The sequence below is a fragment of the Zootoca vivipara genome, chromosome 2, assembly GCF_965207765.1.
Source record: "Zootoca vivipara chromosome 2, rZooViv2.hap1.1, whole genome shotgun sequence".
NCBI classification, from domain to species: domain Eukaryota; kingdom Metazoa; phylum Chordata; class Lepidosauria; order Squamata; family Lacertidae; genus Zootoca; species Zootoca vivipara.
The window spans coordinates 7328262-7345877 of NC_142584.1; the positions used below are offsets into that span (position 1 = coordinate 7328262).

The 17616-nt window shown below is 47.0% G+C and overlaps 1 protein-coding gene across 1 annotated transcript in view; it reads right to left on the bottom strand.

Moving 5' to 3' along the window:
* FAIM2 (Fas apoptotic inhibitory molecule 2) overlaps positions 1-17616 on the bottom strand; it is a 44098-nt gene that overhangs the window by 17384 nt on the left and 9098 nt on the right. The window contains exons 3-7 of the mRNA XM_060272107.2: positions 9671-9771; positions 9088-9152; positions 5447-5500; positions 1779-1829; positions 362-401 (exon numbers count right to left, since the gene is read on the bottom strand). Coding sequence (XP_060128090.1) covers positions 362-401; positions 1779-1829; positions 5447-5500; positions 9088-9152; positions 9671-9771 — 311 coding nt within the window. The remainder of the gene's footprint in view (positions 1-361; positions 402-1778; positions 1830-5446; positions 5501-9087; positions 9153-9670; positions 9772-17616) is intronic.

Consider the following 17616-nt stretch of genomic DNA (forward strand, 5'->3'; position numbering starts at 1 on the left):
CAAAAAATCCATTTTTTCGGCTGGGGACAACTGGAAAAACGGGGGTTTCCCAGGGAATATGGGAGACTTGGCAGCTATGGGCATAATACAGCGGCAGATCACAGCCATCATGGCTAGTAGCCATTGATAGCCTTATCCTCCATGAATTTGTCCAATACTCTTTTAAAGCCATTTGCATTGGTGTCTATCACTGCCTCCTGTGGGAGTGTGTTCCATAGGTTAACTATCTGCTGCTTCAATAAACACTTTCTTTTTCTGCCCTAATTCTTCCTTTGGCTTCCCTGTTGAACATGCGGGCCAATACTCCTGTAAAATCCCCCTTTATCTTAGCACAAATCACAGCGCCAGGTATCCTACTTACAAAGATGCTCAGGAGGATCAGGTTCCATGGGAAGTACCTCCTGTGAGTTAAGTGAAAGGGAGCCAAGAAAGGATTGTCGTTACTCAAAGAGCATAACCACTAGAAGGAAAAATTGCACAACAGCATCTTGCATAATCAGATAATTAAAGCGGGGCGGTTAGAGCAGCAGGGCAATAACAGGCGTACAATTCTGGAGCACAAATGCTTCTCTTGCCGATTCCACTTAACTAAGAGTTAAGCCACCTTTTCAGATGTGCCTTTTCAACAGTGGCATGCGAGGTGTGGTTTATCAAGGAAGCATTTCGTGGCATGGAAATGAACAATGTCACTCCTTTGCTGCTGTGAGCATAAAAAGGTAAAGGGACCCCTGACCATTAGGTCCAGTCGTGACCGACTCTGGGGTTGCGCGCTCATCTCGCATTATTGGCCGAGGGAGCCGGCATATAGCTTCCAGGTCATGTGGCCAGCATGACAAAGCCACTTCTGGCGAACCAGAGCAGCACACGGAAACGCCGTTTACCTTCCCGCTGTAGCGGTTCCTATTTATCTACTTGCATTTTGACGTGCTTTCGAACTGCTAGGTTGGCAGGAGCTGGGACCGAGCAACGGGAACTCACCCCATCACAGGGATTCGAACCGCTGACCTTCTGATCAGCAAGCCCTAGGCTCAGTGGTTTAACCACTTTCCACACGCAACAAACGGGGCCGCCGCCGGTGGCCTGACGGGCCTGGCTTTCCTCAGCCTCGTCTGCAGCTGTCGCTCCCTCGCCTCAGGCGGCGGGAGCTCGGTGGTGGTGGTGGCGACGGAGGGGGCTGCGCTTCGAGGCCCATCGCCTTGCGGAGGCCGGAGGCCGCGGGGCTCGGAGAAGAAGCGGCGGCTGCCAAGAAGAAGGCGGGCGCCGAGGCTGAGCAGCACCGGCGCGGCCTCTTTCCCCTCTCCGCTCACTCCCCGGCGGGCCCAAGCCGGCCCGGCGTCAGCAGCGCGCATTGCGCTCCAGCTGCCCCCTCCCCTTCGTGTGTGCGCACACTCACATCCATCCACACACACACACACGCCAGTCGCCCAGGTTCACACACAAAGCAGCGAGGGTGTCTGTCGCACAACTTCAGTGGTGGTGGGAAGAGGGGGGCAGGAAGGCGAGAACAATAGGCAACGGTCTCCTCCCGAGGAAAAGGTGTTGCGTACCTATAGGGCGGCACAGAGTTGGTGTGCCTCGTGATTTTTTTCATGGAACAAGTGTGTCGTGGCCCAAAAAAGGTTGAGAAACACTGAGCTAGAAGACCAGCTTGTACTGATATGAGACTATCCAAACTTCCAAGGTGACACAGATCTCTCCCACAAAAAGGACAGAAAAGGAGATGCAGAGAGAACACAAATCCCCTTACTCTATCAAATGCACTAAAAGTAGGATTTTACCTGGGTCCAGAGCAGCAAGCCAGGATCAAGTAGGTAATAAAGAAGACGGCACTGCAATGAGAGGGGTGGAGAGAGAGAGAGAGAGAGAGAGAGAGAGAGAGAGAGAGAGAGAGAGAGAGAGAGAGAGAGAGCGATATGAACCAAGTGGGGTGGGATTGCCGATTTCCCATTAAGGGCATCTGGTTGGCCACTGTGAGAACAGGATGCTGGACAATATGGGCCACTGGCCTGATCCAGCAGGCTCTTCTTATGTCAGCTTCTCTAGTCTTACCTGGAGATACCAGGGTATTGAAACTGGGACCGTTTGCTCTACCACTGAGCTATGGCCCTTCTTGATGTTGGGATGGGGAACCCTTGCCTCCCCACCAGATGTTGGACTACAACTGCCTCCCACCCCTGACCATTGGGCCATGCTGCCTGGGGTTGATGGGAGTTGCAGTCCAACAACATCTGGAGAACCACAGGCTCCCCATCTGTGGTCTAATAGGAAGGAAGAAGAGGATCTATGACTTACTTGGCACTTTAGCTCAAGCCTCTCAAGTTCCACCTTGAACCCCAGCCTACAACCCAGAGGGCTAAGGGCTACAAGAGAAACAGAAAACACCCTTCTTAATGGGAGGGGGGGGGGAAATGGTCCACACAACCAACCAGTTCAACCGGGGGGAGAATTATTAGTGACTCCAGACAACTGATTGAATAGGGAACAGGAGGTCAACCTTCAGAGAGTCTGTGCAAGAGGAAAACTTCTCCAAGTATTTTTCCATTATGTAAAGGGCTGTAGAGTGTAACTCTAGACTGTTTGTCGTAATGTCACCTTCTACCTGGTGGGGAGATGGCTTCTGACTGAGAAGACAGGTTCCACTTACATGTGCAACAGTGAGGCTGAGGCATGTTGTCCGGCTGGGAAATAAAAATAGCCATGGGGAGGGGGTGGAAGCATTTAAACCTGGTTCTTTTTTAATGTAAATGTAGAATCAGAGAATCATAGAGCTGGAAGAGACCACAAGGGCCATCCAGTCCAACCCCCTGCCAAGCAGGAAACACCATCAAAGCATTCCTGACAGATGGCTGTCAAGCCTCTGCTTAAAGACTTCCAAAGAAGGAGAGTCCACCACACTCCTTGGCAGCAAACTCCACTGTCGAACAGCTCTTACTGTCAGGAGGTTCTTCCTAATGTTTAGGTGGAATCTTCTTTCTTGTAGTTTGAATCCATTGCTCCGTGTCCGCTTCTCTGGAGCAGCAGAAAACAACCTTTCTCCCTCCTCTATATGGCATGCTTTAATATATTTGAACATGGCTATCATATCACCCCTTAACCTTCTCTTCTCCAGGCTAAACATGCCCAGCTCCCTAAGCCGTTCCTCATAAGGCATCATTTCCAGGCCTTTTACCATTTCGGTTGCCCTCTTCTGGACACGTTCCAGCTTGTCAGTATCCTTCTTGAACTGTGGTGCCCAGAACTGGATACAGTACTCCAGGTGAGGTCTAACCCAGGTAGCATTGTCTAGCCCGCATTTTACTAGCTTCTTTACAAGAATATCATGGGGCACCTTGTCAAAGGCCTTGCTGAAATCAAGATATGCTACATCCACAGCGTTCCTTTCATCTACCCCTTTCATCAACGTATTTTATTTATTTTGCAAACCTAAGCAGATTTGCATAGCAACACCACCAAATAAAACTCCCTCCCACCCTCCACTTCCGGAGTGCAGATTTGCACCTAGGTAAGATATGGCTTCTGTCCAGCTCTAGATTTTCACAAGCATCAATAAAGTAATGAATTGAAAGTGTCGCTACACAGTGTTCCATGTGTTCTTGGTGGGCAAAAGCCGCGTTTAATGGATTGTGCGTATTGAATAAAACCAAACCATGTTGCACAGAAGGGGGTACTCCTCTTTCCTGTATGGTGTTCATGTTCTAAGGTGATTAACCTCTGAACTAAAGAGCTTTTCTTCAGTGCTTTCCAACTACCCATCCTTGGTTACACCTTGCCTGTTGCTTCTCTAGTGCTGTGCCAAGAAAAGCCAGGCTGGCATTAACTGTGCACACTTGCCACAGTGGCGAACCTACCTGCTTTGGCACCGGGAGCAGCATACATCTGGGGGCATGGCTGGCACGGATCACAGAGGGTGTGGCGCACATCATGGGGGTGTGGCGCGTGTCCCAGGGGGCATGGCACACTAGCCGAGGGGGCATAGCACATGCCAGGGGTGTGTGCGGCAAGCAGCAAGCGTCCTGGGGTGCTTAGCAAGCACTGAGCATCCCAAGGGCAGGGGCAGCCATGGCACCCCCCCAGGGACGGCACCCGAGCCGGACCGCCCCCACCCATCCCCACCTTCGTCCGCCAGTGCACCTGCCCCATCTCCCTTACTTTGTCTCACTGATCCTGCATTTCTCTGCTATTTTGCATTGTTTGCTGATCATGGAGAGGGGGGAGGGAATGATGAACCCCTCTGCCTTCTGGGGTTTCAATAAACCATTGTTTATTGTAGGTCCAAACCAGTAGGTCAGGGGTCTGCTTCTAGGTCCGCTGTTTCCCAACTCTTTCCCCCCAGGGACTCAGTCATAGAGGGAAAGATGTCTAGGGTCCTCCTCTTCCTGTACTCGTTCCCACTGCACACTAAGGTGTTTCCTCCTCATCTCCAGTGCTCAACTAAAATGGGATGGGGCTTAATGAAAGCTCCGCCCCTGACTCTGCCCACCTTTGGCCAAAAAGGGCTGGAAGTGCTCCTCTTTATTTTATTTCCCCAAAGACCTCCTAAAACAGTCCCATACATATACCACAACTAATAACAGTATACATCTGCAACACATGTTCCCAATGAAATGATCTACAAGTTAGTATAAACCTTTGGAAGGGGTATTTGGTTTTCTAGAGAATTTGTAAATGAAATGAAGCTCCATTTTCTCCTGCCTAGCATCACATTCACTTGGTGAGCCCCAGCTGTGTGCAGGCCCGGCTCTAGGTGCAGTCCCGGTGGTGCGGGGTGCCAGGGCGCCAGGCCGGCAGGGGGGGCACTGCACGGCAAAGCCGCACCGAAGCTGTGTTGCGCGCTGCGAGGGCGGGGGCGCCGGAGCGATTTCCGCGCCTCAGCGCCAGGGCGCCCAACCTGCTCGAGACGGCCCTGGCTGTGTGACTACCCCCAGTGCCACTGAAGCCATAGGGTCATTTTGTGCAGGGTTATTATAGGTTGGAGCTTCCTGAGCAGCAACGACGACGACAATGCGCAATTCGGCGCGCTCAGCCAGCCGTCTGTCTTCTAATCGCCCCGCAACAACACGCAGGACCAGCCCACTGGCAGTGCCGCGCGCACGCACCGCGAGCCCACCTGCCGGCAAGCAGCTTCCCCTTAGCGAAAGGTGCCCGGCCTCCTCTATGGCAAGCCCGCTATGACCTTGCGAGGTAGACGGAGTCAGTTTCACCTGGGCTCCATAGCCCCGCCCACAAGCAATCATGCCCCCCCCCTAGTTTTGATCCTGGGTACGCCCCTGGACTCTACCCTTTAGCTTTTCTTTAAGGTTGCTTTTGTTTTCCTATGGGTTGTTAGCCTGCCTGTCCAAAAATAGCCTCTTGTACTGGGCCTACAAAATAACAAACCTTGCCTTATCTATTAAATAAGAACTTAAAGAGAGATGAAGCTTATTTCTGAGATAAAGCCAGTACTTACTAGGAAGCCCAGTACCAGGCTGGATTTGCTTGGATATATGTTCGGACTGGTTCACTGCAGTAAAGAAAGAGAAAGACAAGGCACATGAGAGCAATTCAAAGAGAGCAGAGCATCTGTGATCCTGGCATCTCAACTGCTTGCCCATGGCCTGTAGGAGACACACCAAGCCAAACACCCTCCACCCAACCATTGCCTCTTGCCTCTCTCTCCTCCCCATCCACACTCTGGCTGTAAGACTGTGTCCTCTGCTGCTAAATCTTGACACCGGTGTATAATATGGACAACTAGAGGGAGCCTGATCCACCACCTTCTTCCCAGCAATTTTTTTGGCCCTCCCCCCAATTTTAGTATCAGATTTTAAAAAGTTGTCATTGTTAGATATATTATCCATCCTTCACCAGCAGATCTCAGGGCAGGTTACAAAAATTTAGAATTCAGTGTTAAAGGTAAAGGTAAAGGGACCCCTGACCATTAGGTCCAGTCGTGACCAACTCAGGGGTTGCACGCTCATCTCGCATTACTGGCCGAGGGAGCCGGTGTATAGCTTCCAGGTCATGTGGCCAGCATGACAAAGCCGCTTCTGGCAAACCAGAGCAGCACATGGAAATGCCGTTTACCTTCCCGCTGTAGCAGTTCCTATTTATCTACTTGCATTTTGACGTGCTTTCGAACTGCTAGGTTGGCAGGAGCTGGGACCAAGCAACGGGAGCTCACCCCGTCACAGGGATTCGAACCGCCGACCTTCTGATCAGCAAGCCCTTGGCTCAGTGGTTTAACCCACAGCGCCACCTGGGTCCTATAGATAGCCCTGAAGATAGTACTGTTTTATTGTCATGCTCTTAAAGAATCACAAGCCACATGCAAGAACACTAGCAGGAGATCTACCCAGTTTCAACGAGGTGCAAGGTTTAACAACTTAACTCTTAGGTTTTTGGCCTTGTGGGTTTAGCCCACAGTGCCACCTGGGTCCCCAGAATTCAGTGTTAGAAACAGTTAAAACGAAACAAAACAAAAAAAGGTAGACACAGTGCTGGGCTGGGTGGAGCTCAGCACCCTGATGGGAACTTTCCAGTCATCAGATCAATCATCTGATGAGCAGAGAGGTTGCAATATCGGGTGATCTGCATGGATTACCCGAAAAGGGGTCCTGGGTGTGTATCTGACTGTGTGTACATGCATAAACGCAGTTTTATGAGTATGTGATTAGCCACACCCACTGCTGCCATGTGATCTCAGGAAGGTTGGCCAACAAACGAAGCAAAAAAAGCAGGTCACTCTGTTGCCGAGTCTATATCAGATCTGGGTCTACTCAGAATGTTCTTAGTATCTTGTGTAACAGGCTGCTGCTGTGTTGGCACTGGAAAACTGGGTCACATACCCCAGCATCAGTGCAAAGGAATGGTCTATCGACAGTTCCGGGAGGGGCTTATTCTGAGGCATTTTTTCCATGCAGCTATTCGTGGAAAATAAATGCTTCATGTACTTACTGAGCAAAGGCCCCGCAAACAGCAAACCACCCAGTGTTTGAGGAACGGGGTGGGGTGGGGTCAATGCTCTCAGTTTCCACACAGCCTCAAAAATAATTGAAGGAGGGCATCACAATCAGCATAATGCCATCAATTTATTTGCTTTATTCTACTCCAGGGAAATGGCTGTTGGCTTGGTAGCCAGGTGATTAAATGGCTTGAAAGGTCTCGAGCGATACCAATGTATTATTCATGTGACATGCAATTTGATGCAGGTAAGCCTTTGCATCCACCACCTCTGCTATTTGAGCATCAGGCAGGTGGCCGCTGAAAACCGAGGCTAGGAATAAAAATGCACCAGACTGCGTTGCAGAATCCAAATGTTTTCTTCTTCAAGATACAGCTGCTAGGGACAGAGAGAGGGTGGTCTCCAAGTATCACACCCAGGGCTGCCTGAGACAAAAGGGGAATGTGCCACTACACTGTCACCCCACCCTACCTCTGAAGCCTCCCTTACCAGGGTGGTACAGCAGTGCCCGTGAAGCAGTGGCAGCATTTTCCAGGGGGATCTCATGCGCTCCACAAGATCTCATGAGATTTCAGCAAGATCTCACCAGAAGCCAGCACCATAGCTGCCAAGTTCCGGCCTGAGAAATAAGGGACTGGACCGGAAGTAGCGCTGCCACCATTTTGGAACTGGGCGGAGCATGCTCAGAAGCTACTTTTGATGCTGCTCTGCCCTGTTCCAAAATGGCCGCCGCACCAGAAGTCGTGCTGCAGCCATTTTGGAACTGGGCAAAGCAGCATCAAAAGTCGCTTCTGAGCATGCTCCGCCCAGTTCCAAAATGGCCGCCGCGCCAGAATAAACCGGGGGGAAACAAAAAAATCCATTTTTTCAGCTGGGAACAGCTGGAAAAACGGGGGTTTCCCGAGGAATACGGGAGACTTGGCAGCTATGGCCAGCACCAATGGCAGTGGCAGAGGCAGGGAAGCACTCATGGAGGCACCACCTCTTGGGTTTTGGCCACCTGAGGCAGCTACATCACCCCACCACATGGGCCCCGACCAGTGTGGTATGAAGGCCAGGGGTGCTCCCTTCACAAAAGCACAAAGGAAACCCACCCATCTTTCATGTTTTATTTCATCTTAGTTTTGTGAGCCAGCTTGAGCATGTAGAAAGACAGACTATGAATGTTTTCAACAAATTATACAGAATCTAATGGACGAGATTCCCGTCATTCTTGCTACATATTGGTGGAACACATAGCTTTTGAATGGAGCTGCCACTAAGGATGGAGAAGCAATTCAATTCAGTTTGCATATAGAGCCAAATTGATCAAATCCACACTTTCTGAAACAATAAGAGAAGCAAGTCGCCCTTTAAAATTTGCACTTAGGCAAAATTTGCAGTGCAGGTCTCCAAGCACCCAATGTTTACAAAAGAGAAGGCATATATTCTGGGGAAATGTGCACAAAAATGAATATGTTCGTGAAAATAACATACAAAAATGCATTATATTAGGAGAAATTGCCTGCAGAAAATATGTACCTTAGTCAAAACTGCATACGAAAATAGGTCTATTAGGAATAATGTGAATTTATGATTGGAGAAATGAGAACTTGAGAGAACCAGAAACTGACAGATCCATCCATCTCTAGGTGGTACCAATTCTCACCTAGAGCATGGGTAGCCAAGATGGTACCCTCCAAATGTGAACTGCAACTCCCATCATCCTTTGCAATTAGTTATGCTGGAAGGGGCAAATGGGAGCTGGAGTCCGACAGCATATGGTGGGCACTACATTGACTGCTACTGAAAGCAATGTTCAAGGCCAATGTGGATGCTCCTCTTTGGTTAAAATATCCCAGAAATTTTGAGGGAAGCTATTAATAACTTCCTGTAGTTTGCTTTCATTCTGTTTAAGGCTCCAGACACACAGCAAAAAAACCAAACAAATAATATATCATTAATCAAGTGGGTCAGCTTGAATGCAAGTCCACGGATTTAGACATTTGCAGGACAGTCCCCAAGTCAGAAAGTCGTGCATAGTTTGCTCCTTTTATTCCCCATGCACAGGAAGAAATAATACAGGAGCAGTACTACCATTAGGAAACATTAGCCAAAGCAGAAAAGGCACCTAAACCAAAAGGCTTCTTGGTGGGCCAGAGACTTACCAGAAGGTGAAGAGGGCCACAATGGCAACTGTAACAAGAAGCTGAAGCAAAAGGATGCTGTAAACCTAAAATTGGGGGGGAAAGGTGCTTAGAAACAAAAGGTAGAATTCAACACTGTGCTAAGGCAATTGTTCCATCAGTGAAAAAATGATTTTCCCTCTTCCTCCCCCCCCCCCGCCCATTGTGGAGGTTCTCCTAAACCTCCTGAGCAATTGCACAGGGAGGGGCCAAATCCTGCTGCAAGAGCGGGCCTAATTGTGCTGGTTTCCAATAGTGCAACAACTTAGTTGAATTCAGCCCATAGTTTGACACAATCCTTCCTTGTGGGATGTGAGCCATTAAGAATCAAAGCAATCTGCATAGCCCTGTCCATTAGCTATGTTCACAAAACACACATACACACACCAGTGACACAAACACAAAGTCCTGTGGCCTATATGGGATCACACCCATAGGTCTCCACCCCCATCCCACATGTAACTGGATAGGGAGGCAAACTGGTTAAGTGAGCCTGGAGCAAGAAGCATGTTGGACACCCTTCTTCCATACAGTATGGAGGAAGGTTGACTGTTTCAGACATTACCTTCCTAATGAACACCCTGCGTACACTGCGGTCATCCCAGCTGAAAGTTGTGAGTGTCTCAGTGTCCCCCGAAAATCCACTGCCATAGTTGGGACTGGAGCCTGAAAAGGATGGAAAGCAAGACATGTCAAATTTTGCCCCTCTGCTCTCCTGGGGTCCAAGTAGGGCACATGTCTCTTCAAAGCAACACAAAATCTTCCAGGCATGTTAACACCACTAGCACACTCTGTCACTGGTTTCCCCAAAGTTTGCAGCAAGTCAGACAATGTTTTCTACGACAGGTCAGTATTTGCATATTCAACTGCCATTAACAAAAACACAATGCGAGCTCCTGCGAACCCAGCAGTTTGAAAGCACATCAAAGTGCAAGTAGGTAGCGCTCCGTCGGGAAGGTAAATGGCGTTTCCGTGCACTGCTCTGGTTTCGCCACATGACCCGGAAAAACTGTCTGCGGATAAACGTCGGCTCCCTCGGCCAGAAAAGCAAGATGAGCGCTGCAACCCCAGAGTCGTTCACAACTGAACTTATCTGTCAGGGGTCCTTTACCTTTTTTAAAATGTTCTACCACACAAAAAGGAGCAGGTATGAATGAACTTTATTGCATAAAACCAGAGGCCTTTGCAAAACAAAACAAAAAATAAACAAACCCCCCAAACTTACATCTTGTTGATACACATAGCTGCCAAGTTCTCCCTTATTTTAAGGGAAATTCCCTTATGCTGAATAGGCTTCCTCACGAGAAAGGGGAAAACTTGGCAGCTATGTTGATACATAAGCTTTCTTCAGACATTATAAAATGGTTAATATTAACCATTATAAAATGTTATAGGTAGGTAGCCATGTTGATCTGATGTAGTTGAAACAAAATAAAAAAATTCCTTCCAGTACCGCCTTAGAGACCAACTAAGTTTGTCATTGGTATGAGCTTTCGTGCTCATACCAATGACAAACTTAGTTGGGCTCTAAGGTGCTACTGGAAGGAATTTCATTATAAAATGGTTAACATTTATGTTCCCTGGCTTTAACCAGCAACATTGAATGAGACTTGTATATTTCATTGATTCTGTATCAGTATATCAGATAAAGACCTATCTACCCACGTTTTGCCAAACGTGTCTTGGAAGACAATACTTTGTTCTTCGTTGAGCAAAACAAGCCACATTTCTAGCTTTAGACGTGATGCTAGGCTAGAGGTCATGGTTTGTAAGCAAAGTGGCCCAGATCAGCATGTTAATAGAAAACATGTGTGAGGTGTGAACTGTGCCACTGTATTAAGCTGGAGTATTTGGTTAGATTGTAGCTTTGGATAATGGGGAACAAAACAAATTCTTTGCAGGCTGGGGGGAAAGGCCAACATTTGATTCCCTTTTGAGGGTGAAGTGAATGGAAAGTTACCATCTTCAAGATGAACAGTTTAAAAAGATGTCACAGGTGACAGCATCATATATCAAAGCTATAAGGGGAGGGGGGAAGTAGCAAACCCAGCAAAACAATGCAAATTGCATGCTCCAGTTCTAGCCAAAGAAACGCAAAGAAGGATCAAACGGCCCCAGGGCTTGGGGAGCCCACGTAAACTTTGTACTCTCAGGATCATATGAATGTCCCAAGAAAGAGGACATTTCACAGGACTTTCCAGTTCTGAACAAAATGTGCTTGGTATGGGTGTGTGGCTGTTTACTTTACACTAGTGCATGCTTTTTTGTATACATTACTTAGCTGGACAACTGCACTGCAAAATTCAGAGAAGTGCGAATTTTGAAGGCAGGCTCTGCTTTGGTTTGTGTGTTGTTTTGAGAAAGTGTGAATTAGCTAATTGTGCTTTTTAATGTGAACTGGATTAGATTTCTCCCCTATCCTTTGTGGGAATGGACTCAGGAGATCATTAGCTCGAATCTCATTTGTCTCAGACTTTGATTTAATGTGAATTTTCCATTGTTCCTCGAATAAACATTCTGATTTGCTGTTATCCCTGGGATAATTGTTAAGGAAACCCACATTTAAAGATTTTGAAGAAATATAACTACAAGATACCAACACCTATTCAGTGTTGTTACACTGTATCAAACCTCTACCATGTAACCCTTGTGATTTCCCCCCCTAAACTGAAAACAATACACACTTTAGTCTTTTTAATAAGGAAGGTCCTTCACCCCTTTCCTGCCCATTTCCAACTTTACAATAATCCTTTCTGAGATGGCATGACCTGTACACTGTATTCCAAAAGTGACCGAACCATAGATTTATATGGTGCCATTGTGATACTGGTTCGTTTTATTTTCAAACCCTTTCCTACTAACATCCAGCATGGAAGTTGCCTATTTTATCACCCTCATATATTGAGCTGAGTTGATATTTTCACCGAACGTTTTCATTCACCATGACCCCAATTCAGTGGAACCTCGGTTTATGAACACCTCGGTTTACGAGTTTTCGGTTTACGAACGCCGCGGACCCATCTGGAACGGATTAATTCACTTTCCATTACTTTCAATGGGTACGTTCGTTTCAGTTTATGAACGCTTCAGTTTATGAACAGACTTCCAGAACCAATTACACCCATGCTTTGGGTTAAGTACGCTTCAGGTTGAGTACTCCGCAGACCCATCTGGAACGGATTAATCCACTTTCCATTACTTTCAATGGGAAAGTTCGCTTCAGTTTAAGAACGCTTCAGTTTATGAACAGACTTCCGGAACCAATTGTGTTCATAAACAGAGGTACCACTGTATCTCTTTTTAAAATAATGGGGGGGGGAATTGGAAAATAAAATAAAATACATACTTATTAATTTTAAGAATGTATAAACCATGCCTTCATCCAAAAGTAGATTACAGAATAGTATAGATGAACACTTGAAATATGCAGTGCGGTATTAAAATGGTGTAAATGAACTAAAAAAAAAATTCTACAAAATCATAATAAAATTGAGAGGACCAAAAACTCAACCATATTTAGAAATGTCTTTTAAGGTTTATTTATTTTTTAAAGGTGTCAAACAGAATATAGAACTGATGCTAGGCATACCTGCCACAGGACAGCATCCCATAGCTGAAATTCCACCACAGCAAAGGGCCTGTCTTTTTTATATACATACTGTATTCCGCGTATAGCTGGAGAAGAACCTGCTCTAAATACATGGGCAGGTTGATAAAATTAGGCATTCCAGTGATTGTACCTTTGAAATCCCTTCTCCACTGAAAGGGGCCCCACGTGATGGTGGGTAACAATACATATATGTGTGCAGAAAATACAGAGATACATTTTATTGCCTCCAGGGAAGGCTGCAGTACAGTTCCCTCTTCTCCACCATAGCCAATCATGACAGACATTTTGCTACAAAATAATATGTGTCTATAGATATCATGGGCTATATCGATATTGCAATTAAGGCTCAAGGTTATCCCTTTATCTTTCAGCTGTGGGACCGAGGCTTTTCATATTACCGAGCATTAAGTCTTCTTGTGAGCATATGAGGTGGGTCTCCCAGGGAATATTTCTCCTTTCCTCCTAATGCAGAAGAAATCCCTCAGCTTGGTTTAATTGTCTCAGACTATACTGTCTTGACATCACCTATTATGACAACTCTATCCCCGCCAGGGACAAATTTGGCCAAGATACAACAGTGTGCTTCATTTACAGAGTTTGTACTTTACCCAAAGCACCACCACACAATGAAAACATTGAATTCAAGCTGCTGCATTGCCTAACTTCCAATGTTATTCGGTTTAAAATGGTGAAAGAATCGCTTGTTTGGTGCAAGGCTCACTCTGTTTTCTATTGCTGCGTTGTGCAGAAGTTCTGTATTTGAACCAGGTAGCCGAAGCAGCCAGTATGACGCTCTCCAGTTATTGCTGGACTATAGCTCTCATCATTCCTGACCATTGGCTCTGCTGGCCTCAAACACCTGGAGGGCACCACACTAGCTCTCCCTGCTCTGCAGCTTAGCCAAATAATTTTACCCCCATGTTTTCATCCATACAGGACTCCAAGATAGCCAACAAGTCATCATTTGAAAACAACAACAATTCAGATTCAAGCACTACAAATAAAACAGCCACCAGCAAACTCCAATGTGGTTCAGCAAGAGTAACAGCAAAACCAAACCAATAATTAGTTTTTACTCTGTTTTTTTTAAAGTACTGTAATAGAAAATAGTAAAAGTGTTCTTGAAGCTAGAAACATGAGTTTGACCAAACTGCGGGAGGCAGCGGAAGACAGGAGTGCCTGGCGTGCTCTGGTCCATGGGATCACGAAGTCGGACACGACTAAACGACTAAACAACAACAACAATAGTAACAGGCAGATAGAGAGGAAGGTAAATGGATAGTCTTAAGCCATGGATTTCCACAAGTTGGTATTATCCAAAGGTAATACCTCTCAGCCAGAGGTGCGAGATAAAGTGTTGGACAGTTTAGGAGTCAGGTGGAGTCATAACAGAAGCAGCAGCCCTTAAGATATCCAGTCCCCTTAAGGTATTCACCATCACCAACAGGACTTTGAAGTGGACTTAGAAATGGATCAGCAGACACTGAAAATATTATTAGGCAGAGTGAGGCAGCTGTAGTCCCCCCACCGCCACACCATTTCCTCTGAGCCCCCTAAGGGAGTAGGAAACCCTTGCCCATCTATTGCAAACCATCCAGAAATAATACCAGTAGTAGTATTATACCATGGGACCCAGGTGGCGCTGTGGTTAAACCACAGCGCCTAGGGCTTGCTGATCGGCGGTTCGAATCCCTGTGACGGGGTGAGCTCCCATTGCTTGGTCCCTGCTCCTGCCAACCTAGCAGTTCGAAAGCACGTCAAAATGCAAGTAGATAAATAGGAACCGCTACAGCGGGAAGGTAAACAGTGTTTCCATGTGCTGCTCTGGTTTGCCGGAAGCAGCTTTGTCATGCTGGCCACATGACCTGGAAGCTATACGCCGGCTCCCTCGGCCAATAATGCGAGATGAGCGCGCAACCCCAGAGTCGGTCACGACTGGATCTAATGGTCAGGGGTCCCTTTACCTTTACCTTTAGTATTATACCATACATCTGGTATACTGTAAGCCATACCAGTAGTTTGCAATCTACCTTCTGCTCAGCCCTGCTCTACGCTATCTTGTAGTTTTGCTGGCATGATGCTGTTACCTGGAGCTACATCTTTCTGTGGTTCACTTGCTGCCTGGACCAAACTTTCCGTATGAATCATTTGGTCCAGAACTTCTATCAAGACTCTTAAATTGCAAGGAAGCTTCAAACATGCAGTCCCCACTACCAGTCTAAAGTGGTAGTGATCTAGGAACTATTGGCCACATGGTTTTATTTCATGTGTAGGTTGCCTTTATGCTTGTAGTACATCATGATCTGCTCTGCATAGCATAAGTTGATTTGCAAGGACTCCGGTAGGTAGGGGAGGGTGTGGCTGGGCCTCCTACTTTTGGCAGGGAGGTAACTGGGCATTTGGTCCCTTCTTTTCCATAAAAGATGCCAGATTTTTTGAGAGAGGGAGCCTGGATTGCCAAACATGTAAATATGAGGGGCTCTTTAATTGCACAGGCTTTTAGTGGTCAACAACCCATGATGCAATCCCTCTGTGAATTTATATAGGATATTGCAACTTGCTGCTCTTTGTTACTAAGCCCAACTTCATTTCCAGATACACTTAACTGTTGTGAAGCAGCAGGCTGAAAGCAAAGATGAACAAGGTTTAAGTGCCTTAAGGGAGCTGCAGATAAGGAGCTGAGGGGCTTATTAATTCTAAACCACCCTTTCAAGCTTGCGGGCAGTCTCTCTCTAAGGATGTTTCACCAATGTCACAGAGGTTCAAGAGATGCAGTTTTTGAGGAAGTATCATACAGAATTCCCTCCCATTATTACCCCCTTCCTAGAGTTGCCATACAGTCCTAATTGTAAGGGACCTCCAAAAATGATAGGATATTTTGGTTATAGTTAATCAAGCCACAAAATAGGGTTCATTGCGGACAGAATCAATTTGGGGAAATATTGAAACCAGGCCTCTTGGTCTCTTGCAATAGTTCAGGAAGAAGATTGTGTTTTTTTAAAATATATATTTATTAATTTTCCAATTAAAACCAATTATATCACATTCATTATTTCAAATTATACACATATATATCAATCAAACCAAATATTATGCCAAATCATCTAGAAAATTTTTTGGGGTTCCCATGCTTCAAGAAATTGGGGATTCCTCGCAACCGTCCACTGCCGTCTTTTTTCTAAAGTTCAAATCGTCTCTCCAAGTTCATAATAATCCAGATCTTTCCCTTACAGTCATATAGATGTTTTCCACTTTCAACCGATTGTTTCCCAGCTGCTGAGATAAATATCAAACAAGGTTTCACAGATGTTCTTTCTCCTGTGTGGGTTAATCAGTCCAGCCTCCCCATAAATCTTCTTAGTCTGGAGCTCCCTGTTGCGCCGTCAACACGAAGCAGCGCCATCTTAAAAAGCTCAAATCACTTTCGTTTTCTCTCATAACCATGCAGATTAACGATCTTTATAAAATTTACAGCTTTTCCAGGCAGAAGACCCAAACATCAAACCATAGACTCTTGGTAAATTAATGGATCTCCTTGCCCTATAGCTGAACTTAGCTTCAGGTCGCTGCTCCAATTCAAAGTGCGTCACAGCTCATAAATCCTCCGAACGCGTCCAGGGATTCCTTCCGTCCAACTAGAGGGGGGCTTTTCTCATCGGCAACTCCACATCTTTAAAAAATATGCTCAATAACAACAGTTTATAAAGTTCAACTCACACAGTCTTTTGCTTCTCTTTCACTCCAAACAAGCCAGGACATCGCGTCTGGGAAGGTACGAAGTAACTCATATGAAGAAAAAAAAAAAACTCACTCCCCTTATCGCTCCGTCCCCATCAATCCTTCTTCCAGATGAAATACAGCCTTTGACTCCTCTCCCTCAGCAGCATAAATTTCTCAGCAGTAAACAGCGCTTCTTCCCCTCCTTCTGAAGTATGTCCATAGATTTAAGCCTAATTATCTTCTTTAACCATGGAAATCCCCGCCATGCAGATTAGCGTCCGGGAGTCCTGGCCCTCGTAAGTGCTTTTCAGCCCAAGCTCCCCCCACTCCAAAAACAGTCGGAGTGGGTCTGGGGGCATCGCGGGCCAGCGGCCCCTCTCCGTAACCCCCGGAGAGGGTAGGGGGTTGCCATTTACTCCCCTAGCAACCGCCAAATTCCTTACGAAGGTCAGAGGGATGGAAAACAGGTCCGCCATTCCTGCCGGCGGAAACCGGAACCCCCAGGAAGAAGATTGTTGTTGTTGTTTAGTCGTTTAGTCGTGTCCAACTCTTTGTGACCCCATGGACCAGAGCACGCCAGGCACTCCTGTCTTCCACTGCCTCCTGCAGTTTGGTCAGACTCATGTTGGTGGCTTCGAGAACACTGTCCAACCATCTCGTCCTCTGTCGTCCCCTTCTCCTTGTGCCCTCCATCTTTCCCAACATCAGGGTCTTTTCCAGGGAGTCTTCTCTTCTCATGAGGTGGCCAAAGTATTGGAGCCTCAGCTTCACGATCTGTCCTTCCAGTGAGCACTCAGGGCTGATTTCCTTCAGAATGGATAGTGTCAGGGAGACTTCCTACAGGGAGCCTCCCCCTGTCATCCTGACCAGCACTTCGCCCAGTGACAGCGGTAGCAGCGGGTCAGGCGGGGGGAATGAGGAATGGAGCAGGATAGAGGGAGGGCTCAGTGAGGCATCTGAGCCCTTGCACCGCCCCAGTCAACTAGTGGAAGAAGGAGGGCTCAGCGATGTGTCAGAGCCCCTGCACTGCCCTAGCCAACAGGTGGAAGAGGGAGCGCAGCTGCTTCTGGCACCCGAGTTGAGGCGCGCGCCCAAACGCAGGTTTAGGGGGCAGTGTTTCGGGGTCCCCAAGCTATTATGCTGGCCCCAAAGCAGAAGGCCGCCATTGCCGGATTCTGCGA